This window comes from Nannospalax galili, unplaced genomic scaffold (genome assembly GCF_000622305.1).
Source record: "Nannospalax galili isolate Female #2095 unplaced genomic scaffold, S.galili_v1.0 scaffold135, whole genome shotgun sequence".
Taxonomy (NCBI): Eukaryota; Metazoa; Chordata; class Mammalia; order Rodentia; family Spalacidae; genus Nannospalax; species Nannospalax galili.
In genome coordinates this window covers 3,700,249-3,711,113 of record NW_008338998.1, presented here as the reverse complement: position 1 = coordinate 3,711,113, position 10,865 = coordinate 3,700,249, and the positions used below count along the sequence as shown (strand labels likewise).

At 42.4% G+C, this 10,865-nt stretch overlaps 1 protein-coding gene across 4 annotated transcripts in view; it reads left to right on the top strand.

Moving 5' to 3' along the window:
• Herc2 (HECT and RLD domain containing E3 ubiquitin protein ligase 2) overlaps nucleotides 1-10,865 on the top strand; it is a 209,536-nt gene that overhangs the window by 49,727 nt on the left and 148,944 nt on the right. For all 4 annotated transcript variants that reach the window (XM_029563803.1, XM_008833640.3, XM_029563802.1 and 1 more), the window contains exons 6-10: nucleotides 3,157-3,257; nucleotides 4,231-4,387; nucleotides 6,126-6,236; nucleotides 6,937-7,108; nucleotides 9,477-9,650. In XM_029563803.1, coding sequence (XP_029419663.1) covers nucleotides 3,157-3,257; nucleotides 4,231-4,387; nucleotides 6,126-6,236; nucleotides 6,937-7,108; nucleotides 9,477-9,650 — 715 coding nt within the window. The remainder of the gene's footprint in view (nucleotides 1-3,156; nucleotides 3,258-4,230; nucleotides 4,388-6,125; nucleotides 6,237-6,936; nucleotides 7,109-9,476; nucleotides 9,651-10,865) is intronic.

Below are 10,865 nucleotides of genomic sequence, written 5' to 3'. Positions count from 1 at the left end.
GTGCCAGCCGGCCAAAACGGACAGTACCTGAAAGGGGGAGTGAGGATTGAAAGAAAGGAAAGGAGACAGAAAAGATGCTTGCTTGGGAGGGCTCACAGTGAATACTGCCAGCCTCGATTTATTTCCGTTCTGTCTTTTTATACAGAAGAACTCAATTAGTTACAATTGCTGTATTTCCCCACCTGTATCTGAGGGTCAGGGAGCGGTCAGATCAAAGGCTTCTTGGATCCTTTTGTTTACCACTAATGCCTTAAGGTCAGGTATTGTGAGCCTCTCCAGAAAACTTCTTCCTTCTGAATGGGCAGGTTAAGTACTGGTTTACATGACACAAACTCAGTAAACGAGGCTGCTGCAGGTCAATGATAAGCGGCTCCCGACAAACCACCACATTCTACTCCCTGGTCCCCAAAGGCTCATGGTCATATAAAATTTAAAATGCATTTAGTCCAGTCTTAAAAGTCCCCATAGTCTTTACCAGTCTCAGTACTATTCAAAAGCTCACCATCCAAAGATATTTCTGAGACTTGCGGCAATATCTTAACTGTAAGCCCTTGTAAAATCAAAAGACAAATTACATACCCCCAACATACAGTGGAACCGAATACACATTCCCATTCTAAAAGGGAAGAATGGAGGCATAGTGAGGAAATACCAGACCAAAACAAGTTCGAAAACCAGCAGGGCAAACACCAAATCCAGTAGCTTCATGTCCGATTTCTGGGACTTTACTTTCAAGGGCTTAGATGGCTCAGCTACTTCAGCTTTGCTGTGTAAAACATACATCTCTCTCTTGCTTCCTGTGCCTGCTGGAAGATGTGAATGCTCTGCTTTCTGCTACTGCTCCAGCCACCTCCTGCCACCATGCCTCCTCGCCATGATCGACTGTAATTCCCTTGGAACCGTAATCTCGAACTTCCTTCCTTCTATAAGTTCAAGGGCTTAGATGGCTCAGCTACTTCAGCTTTGCTGTGTAAAACATACATCTCTCTCTTGCTTCCTGTGCCTGCTGGAAGATGTGAATGCTCTGCTTTCTGCTACTGCTCCAGCCACCTCCTGCCACCATGCCTCCTCGCCATGATCGACTGTAATTCCCTTGGAACCGTAATCTCGAACTTCCTTCCTTCTATAAGTTGCTTTGGTCAGTGTTTTATCATAGCAACAGAAAAGTGACATATATATATATGGCATGTACTGAGAGCTGACCACTGCTTTGGTCCTTCCCACCATGGCTTATAGAATTCCTGGCCCAGATGGTGAGACACCAGGACCTCGGTCTGAATGACAGGCAGGAGCTTTCAAAGGAATTTAAAAGACATTTTCAAGAATGGAAGAAGCAGGCTGGAGAGATGGCTCAGTGGTTAAGAGCACTGACTGCTCTTGCAGAGGACCTGGATTCGACTCCCAACACCCACATGGTGGCTAACACCTATCTGTAACTCCAGTTCTAGGGGATTCAATGCCCTCTTCTGACCTCCATGGGCATTGAAGAATGCAGGTGCACTTACACGCATGCAGGTAATACACTCATACACATAAAATAAAAATAATGAATATATTTTAGTTATTTTCATTTTATGTGTATGAATGTTGTACCTGCATAAATATAAGTGGACCTATAGATGCAACACCCGTGGAGGTCAGAAGATAGTGTTGGATCCCCTGGAACTGGAGTTACAGATGGTCCTCTGCAAGACCAGTCAGTGCTCTTAACCTCTGAGCCATCTTTCCAGCCCCAATAAATAAACACACACACACACATATATATATACATACACACATATACACACACACACATACACACACATATGTATATATACACACACACATATGTATTAAAATTATTTTTTTCTTTTAAATAGGGCCTCATGTTGCATAGACTGACCTTGAGCTTGCTTAGCTGAGGATGACCTTGAAGTTTGAATTCTCTTGCTGTCACTCCTTGAGTTCTGAGATTGCATACCCGATTTATATGGTGCTAGGGTTTGAACCCAGGACCTCATGCGTGCTAGGCAAGCACTGTGACAACTGAGCTACATTCCCAGCCTGCTTTTTTTGTACTGCATATTCTTGTATTTGAGCTTTTTTTTCCTATCTTTTTTTTTCCAGAATGATTTTATGATATGCCATTTATACCACTTATAGCATGTAGATGAAACCGTGGCTTGTTCAATTTAAATTTATAATCAATAAAAAATTAAGAATACATGTGAGAGGCCAGATGTGGTGGCACATACCTTTAATCCCCGGCACTTGGGAAGCAGATGGATCTCTGTGAGTCTAAGGCCAGCCTGGTCTGTATAGGGAGCTCCAAGCCAGCCAGGGCTGCATAGTGAGACCCTGTCTCAAAAAACAACAACTAGGGCTGGAAAGATGGCTCAGTGATTGCGAGTACTGACTGCTTTTGCAGAGGACCCAGGTTCGATTTCCAGAGCCCACATGGCAGCTAACAACCATTGTAACTCCAGGCCCAGGGAATCTGATGTGCTCTTCTGACCTCAGGAGACACTGCATGACACGGGTGCACTGACCTACATACAAGCAATATACTCATACACATAAAATAAAAATAATAATATATCAAAAAAACAAACAGCCAAAGAGTCCATGTGAGGCCGATTGAGCATTACGTTCAGGAGAGTCTAATAACTAGGCAGGGTGGTCACAGGAAGAGCAGGACAAGTGCGTGGGTCTTCCAACACACCCAACATTGGGGAAGGGTGGGTAGGGTCTAGAACACCAGCACAGAGCAAGAGTGGCTGAGTTTTGGGTAGGCCTTGAGCAGCCTGGGGCACTCCCTGGGCTCTTCCCCCTTCCTCTGCCTGTGCTCTTCTGTGAGGTTTGTTCTGAGGCTTCAACTTGTGCTTATTTACTGTGGATTGCCTCCCAGTTGTAGTACAGCTCCCTGAGGTCACTGCAATGAGCAGTTTCCCATGTCATTGAAAATTCTTTGTGAAATGATTTTCTAGGAGAAATTTTTTCTTTACAAAGGATATTTGATAAGAGTTAAAACAAATTTAAGCTAAAATCCACCAACGATCCTGACATCTAAGGAAGACCATTGGTCACGGTGCAGTCAGATTCTTATGTATCATGTATTATTTTAGTATCTTCATGTTCCTCTGACTGACCAGTTTTATTCCTTGTGTGTGTCTGTAGTTCCCGGCCCATGGGCAAAGGGGTGGAAGGACTTGCCAGAGTTGGATCCCGAGCTGCGCTGTCCTTTGCCTTTGCTTTCTTACGCAGGGCCTGGCGTTCAGGTATGTGTGTGCAGTGTACCATTCTGTTTTCTTCATAAGTTAGGAGTGTTGGGGTCCCTTTCAATGTGGACCCCAGTAAGTCCTTGTGCTGATTGTTGGCCTCCTCCCAGCTAGAGTACTGACTCCCTTAGGTCATTTTCTGTGTTTTTTCCTGTCATTTAAACTTCGTATATGTCTTTGCTCTCTTTGCCTTACTTTCTTTTTTTAAAATAAGAGGTTACAGAGTCTCTTTTTTTTTTTTCTTCTTGGTCTTTTTGAGACAGGGTCACCTTGTAGCCCCAGCTGTCCTGGAACTCACTATGTAGCTTCGAACTCACAAAGATCTGCCTGCCTCTGCCTCCCAAGTGCTGGGATTAAAGGCATGTGCCACTATGCCCTGACAAGGTTTGTTTTTTAAAAGTGTGAATTTACTACAACCCCTCCCCACACCTTTTGCTATGGAATGCCTCAGTACCTGTTTATTTTATGAAGAACAACATGTTATTATCAGTTAAGCATTTGTAATATGGAAATATTAAATCCGAAACACTCCAAAACTGAACCCACTGACATACCACAAGTGGAAATCCCACATGCAGTCATGAAAAAAAATACTGCATGAAATTGTCTCCAGGTTCTCTGTATAAGATATGCATGAACCAAGTGAAACTCATGTTTAGACATGCGTTGCCTTTTCACGGCATTGCATTATATATGCAGATATTCTAAAATAGAAAAAAAATTTGGATTCTAAGTCACTTTGGACAGCAAACGTTTCAGACAAGGGATACTCAGTTTGTATTGCTTATATGAGAGCCATTGAAATTGGAATTGGCTCTTGCACATATATGTTGGATTTTGGCCTGTTGAGTGAGAATTGGACAGGTTATATTTTCAGCTGATGGGTAGGAGGCTCTGTGGGGGTGACTAGAGTGCTGCTTGTCAGTGCTGCCTGAGGGTGGGCAGCTTCTTCTCATTTCCTGTGTATGCCCAGGTGAGGATGCAGACCTCTGCAGTGAGCTGTTGCAGGAGTCCCTGGATGCCCTGCGAGCTCTTCCGGAGGCCTCACTCTTTGATGAGAGCACAGTGTCCTCTGTGTGGCTGGAAGTGGTAGAGAGAGCTACGAGGTTCCTCAGGTCTGTCGTGACTGGGTGAGTTTGTTCTGTTCTTGCTTTCTTCCCACAGTTCCAGTTTGCTACTGGAGTGTCATGCTTACCTTCTCATTTCATTGGGTTTTAAGGAACTTGAGGGTTTGTTCTCAACTGTGTTTCCACCATACACTCCAGATCTTGCTTCTTAGCTTTAAAAATTCATTCATTCATACATTCATTCATTTATTCATTCGTGTGTGTGTGTGCGTGTGTGTGTGTGCGTGCGTGCGCACACGCTTGTCTGCATCACAGTGCACATGTAGAGGTCAGAAGATAGTTTGTGGGGAGTCCATTTGCTCCTTTCACCCTGCGGGTCTGAGGTTGAACTCAGTCAGTCTTGGCAGCCTTTACCCCCTGAACCAGGTCACCAACCCAGTACTCAGCTTTTTCGACGATTGAATTTATGATAATTTGTGACTTGACCCAAAAAGCTGTCACTTTGAATGCAATGGAAAATAGCAGATGGTTTTATAATTTATTATTTTCTGGAGGTTTTTGATGATTTGGTGACTCATCCATCATAAAACAAGCACTTTCCTGTTCCTCTTGGTGATAGTGAAGAGCCACTGTTTGGAGGATTGGGTGGTGTTTGATTTGAGGTCTTAATAAATAACATATGAGCAAATAGTTCCTCAAATAGGATAGTTTAACTGGTACTGGGGTTGTAAGTCAGTAGTTGGGCAGTTGCCAAGTATATGTACACCTGGGTTTGATCCACAGCACAGCAGAAAGATAAAGTAAAGGGGCTGGAGAGATGGCTCAGCAGTTAAGAACACTGGTTGTTCTTGCAGAAGACCCAGCACCCACATGACAGCTAACAACTGTCTGTAACTCCAGTTCCAGGGGATCCAAAGGCCTCTTCTGTCCTCTGTGGGCATTGCATGACATGGGTGCACTTACCTACATGCAGGCAATACATTCATATACATAAAACAAAAATAATAAATAAAATATTAAAAAAAAGAAAAAGTAAAAAATGTATCTGTTATCTTACTGTTACCATAATGAGAGACAGAGAGAGAACTCAGAAGTTAAGAGCACTGGCTGCTCTTTTAGAGGACCTGGGCTTGGTTCCCAGTATCCCCTTGATGACTAAGAACAGCCTATAACTCTAATTCCAGGGGATCCAACACACTCTTCTGGCCTCTGTGGGCATTTATGATTTAGAAATGTGGAGTATGTCTTCTAGTGTAATGTAATATCTGCATTAATGCCTTTTTAAAAAATATTTTATTATTTTTCTTCATTTTATGTGTCTGAGTGTATTGCCTGCATGTATGTAAGTGCATCTGTGGCCTGCAATTGCCCACAGAGGTCAGAAGAGGGCATCAGATTCCTCTGATGTTAGCTGCCATTGTAGGTGCTAGGAATCGTATCTGAGTCCTCTACAAGAGCAGCCAGTGCTCTTAACTGCTGAGCCATCTCTTCAGCCCTCTATATTAATGCTTTTAAAAATAGGTATATTTAGCAGCTGGGAAGTATAGTTCAGTGATAGAGCTTTTGCCCAGTATGTCCAAGACTCAAGCTTTAATCCCTGGCAGTAGAAAAATAAAACCAAAAAAACCCTAACAACAAAGAACCATCTATATATACATATAGGTATGTATGTGTGTGTGTATATACATACATCACACCCATGTCTTTTTATATGGAGAGAAAATAGAATTAACCTGTTGGTATGATTTTTATTTGCTTCATTTTCTGATGTTGCCTGGCTTTCCTGGTGCTGTCATTTCAGGGATGTTCATGGGACACCGGGATCCAAGGGGCCAGGAGGTGTTCCTCTGCAGGACCAGCACTTGGCCTTAGCCATCCTGCTGGAGCTGGCTGTGCAGCGAGGTACACTGAGGTGAGTGGCACAAGTCCTGAGGCACCATAGGCGATGCCAGTGTATCCACACACCTGCTGCAGTGTGTGGAATTCCACTGCACTGTGATGTAGCAGAACCATGTCCCAGGGCCCTGTCTTTATTCCAAAGCTGGTTCATTTTGTTGTCTTCACTTGCTTTTTAGGCTCAGTTGTCTAGTTGTCGTCGTCTTCTTTTTTGGGTGGGTCTTTTTGAGACAGGGTCTCCCTGTAGCCCCAGCTGTCCTAGAACTCACTATGTAGACCAAGCTGGCCTGGAACTCACAGAGATCCACCCGCCTCTGCCTCTTGAGTGCTTATATTAAAGGCATGCACCACTATGCCCAGCCTTGTCTTCTTTTTAAGATTGTTTTTTTCTAAATAACCTTTTAGTTTTTCTCAATAATTATTCTTCTTCCATTAACTTAAGATCCCAAAAATTTCCAGAAAAAACCACTACTTGACTATCTTAGTTGTTTTTAATGCTTCCTGTCAGTAGAAGGCAGATGTCTTGTGCTAAATTCTTGGCATTGATTCAGTGATTTAATTGCCAAGAATTATTTCCACGACATTATTTTAAATGTCTTCTCATATCCAATGTCTTTCTACACATTTATTTCTTACTTATCTATCTATCTGTGTTTGATGGGCCATGGAAAACATTAACTTGTTTTACTAGAGAATAAATATCCTTCCTCCTTCAGCCAAATGTTATCTGCCATCCTGTTGTTGCTTCAACTGTGGGACAGTGGGGCACAGGAAACTGATAATGAAAGATCTGCCCAGGGCACCAGTGCCCCTCTCCTGCCTCTGCTGCAGAGGTTCCAGAGCATCATCTGCAGTAAAGACATGCCACATGCAGAGGGGGACGTGCACGTACGTATCACCTGGGGCTTTGTGCTTAGGTGACCCATCCTTATTCCAAATTAATGTCAAAGAATTAGACTTTGCTTTTTCATAAGTTAGGCCAGAATGCACGCCCCTGGGAGTAGTTATGTTTGGGGTATGCTTATTTAACAGTGACAGCAGCAAGTCAGAAGGGGGCTGGTGTGGGAGGTCATACATGCATTATATTGGCAAAGTGGATTATCAACAAGCTATTAAGATTCCTCCTATGGCAGTTTTGGGATTTGTATATAAGTTGAGGAATAGAGTTGAGCCCTTTGTGCATGTTGAGTTAGTGTTCCTATGTTCCTGGCAGCTGCCATCAGTGAGTGGCTGTTTTTGGGAGTGAATTTTAGAACACACCAGTCTGTTTTGTGTTACTGTAATGAAATACTCATGAGACAGGCTACTTTATAAAGAAAAGAGGTTTATTTTGGCTCATGGTTCTGGAGTTTGAGGGCATTTTGGTAATGGCTTTCTTGTGACAGAGTCCCAAGATTAGTTCAGGGTGTGTGTGCGTGTGTGTGTGTGTGTGTGTGTGTGTGTGTTTCTAAAGTCATCAAAATTCAGTCATGAGGATTCTGCCTTAATGACTTAATAGAATTGGATAAATGACTTTTATTTTAATTACTCGCCCATCACTTTAGTACAAAACCATAGTTAGATTAAATTTTTACCCTCTTAAAACTTCATAATGGGCATTAGATTTCAAAACATGAGCCCTTCAGAGAAATCACATTGTGGCCCTATCATAGCATATGTGATGGAAGATATAAAGAAGGCACACTGATGTTCACAAAAGGTTGAGTTAGTAGAGGAAGGAAGAATGGCAAAATTCCCACAATTTCAGAGGCAGAGAATGAGAATCAGACTGTCCTTGGCCCTTGGCATTGATGATGAGGGAGATGTACTGAAGACTGTGATTGAGGTCAGTGTGGAAAAGAGCCATGTGTCCTGTTAAAAGGAGGTCATCCAACAGGAAATGCCATTTTTTTTTTTCCATATTGAAAGAATCCTTGTGTGCAAAGATCTCCTAGTCCTTGACATTTCTTACTTAAGAGTGCTAGGTGGGTCACTTCTGTGATGCTGCTTGTGGAGACTGGGATCAACGAGCACAAACTTCATTGTTAGTACAAATAGACACTTGCAAATAAATATCAGAAAAGAACTGGTCTGTACTCTCAGTCCTCCCATATATTAGATACCATGCAAATCATGTCATCTCAGTCTTTCCTTTGTTTGGTCCAGTCCTACCCTTTACCAGTGAGGAAGCTCATCTGAGGTAGGTAGAGGATGCAGGCTTGGGATCGAACCCTAGGACTGTGGCTCTTTATAAGTACACGTTGAATTTTGTATCTTTTCTGGATTTCTGGAATGAATTGGGCATTTTATTGTCATGCTTTGACCTAATTTGTTATTTAAAATCCTTAAATGATAATAATGCTCTTTGTCTTTGAAAGAATTAGAACTATGTTGTTAATTTGCAAATAAAATAAGTTTTTACTAGAGTAGACAAGTAGGCCAGGCAGTGCAGGCCTGTAATCCAAGCTACTCCAGAGGCTGAGGCAGGAGGATCAAAAATTTAAGGCTAGCTTGAGCAACTAGTGAGACCCTGTCTTAAAGTTTTTTTTTTTTTTTTTTTTAAAAGGGGAAAAACTTACTGCACTTGCCTAGCATGTGTGAAGCCCTAGGTTCAATGCCTAGGACTGTAAAAATCGGAAAACAAAACAACAGAAACCTACTAGAGTGAACAATATTCTGATCAAAATAAGGATTCTTGTTTCTAATTTTTAAAGCTAGGTTGAAGTACTGTGCTATGTTCCAGAGAGCTTGTTCACGCACCTTATTTTTTTCAAGATGGAGTCTCATTTGACCTGAGCTCACCAAGTGGTTCAGGCTAGCTGTCCAGTGAGTGCCAGGGATTTGCCTATCTCAGCCTTCCCAGCGCAGGGATTAAGTCCATGGCACTGTGCCTGGCTTTTTCATGTGAGTTCTGAGAATCAAACTCAGATCCTCATGCTTAGCCATGTATGGACTGAGCTATCGCCCCAGCCCCCTTATTAGGGTTTCAGGGCAGTGTTCCTGTAGGGTAGTTTAGTCCTATTAACAAATCTTATGGAGTCTGCACATGTATAGGATGAAAAATACATAGATTGTACCGTCAGCGTTGTGTACATTTATATTGCAAGTATAGAGGCATATAACTGTGTAGTATAGATAGGTGTTCAACATTGTGGTTTGATGGCTAAAATAAACCACACAGATAATGTATAAGTAATACTAAACACAAAGAGTGCTTAGAGGCCAGTGGTGTCACCTTTTCTGTGTTTGAACTTGTTTATTTATCTCTCTTGTCTAGCTTTTATCTGGCCCTTTGAGCCCCAATGAGAGTTTCCTGAGGTACCTGACTCTTCCGCAAGATAATGAGCTTGCCATTGATTTACAACAAACTGCAGTTGTTGTCATGGCCCATTTGGATCGTCTGGCCACGCCCTGCATGCCTCCTCTGTGTAGCTCCCCTACATCTCATAAGGTATGAGTTACTGCAAGACATTTTTTGTGCAGTGATGAGGATTGGGACCTTGAGCATGCTTGGAAAATACTTTACTACTGTCTTGCTATGATAAAATACTCTGACAAAAGCAGCTTAAGGGAGAAAGTGTTTTTTCTAGCTCCCAATTCAAGTGTTCCTGGCAACAGGAGCTTGAAGCAGCTGATCACATTGCATCCATGGTCAGTAAACAGAGCACTGAATGCTTGCTAGTGCTCAGCTTGCTTTTCCCATTTTATATTGTCTCAGTTTCCTTTCCTGTTGCTGTGATATGATGCTCCTTTCCAAAGTAACTTGAGGGAGGAATGTTTATTTTAGCTCATAATTCCAGGTGAAAGCCCACCGTGGTGGGAAAGTCAAGGCATTAGCTTGAAGCAGCTGGTCACATTATGCCCTCAGTCAGAAGATAGTATGTGTACTAGTGCTTAGCTTGCTTCTCTCCTCCTGTGTGATACAGTTTGCTGCCAAGAAAATACCCCCACCTACAGTTAAGGTAGGATTCCCATATCAGTTCAATAATCAGGATAATGCCCTGCAGGCATGCACAGACATCCCCTCACCCAGGTGATTCTGGATTCTGTCAGTTTGACAACACTAACCCTCACAGCCCCAGAGCTACATCCTTAAGCTCCAGCACAGGTTCTTTCTGTGTTGTGCACTTAGTAGCTTTCCTAGTTTATAGCTCTCATAGATTCTCACTCTGTGCATGTGTCAGATTTACTTTTTCTGATATTGATGGTCAGAATGTTTAAGCATATTTATAGTTCAGTGTTGGTCAGTCCTCTGAGTGACTAATGAGGTATAAAGGACTTAGTGTCAGGCTAAGGGCCCCAGAGAGCTCACATTTATCCACATGACAGTGGCCTTCCTGCCATCTTCAGGGAAGTTCCAGAGAATCTTTTTTTGTATTTTGGTGCTGGAATCAAACTCATGGCTTGTTTATGCTAAGCATGTACTCTGTTACTCTCAGTATGTAGTGTTGGCTGTAGTATAGTGATAATGCAGTTATAGTTTATGTAATATATATATATATATATATATATATAAATAAAATAGTAGTGGTGGTAGAAGAAGTCTTCCTGTGTGTAGAGAACCTGGGGAATGCCTACCCACCAAGGATGCCACATAACAAGGGTTCTGATTATTCAGTGTTCTTCCTGTTGTATCCATGAGAATGTTTGGGGTGGTAGTTTGCTT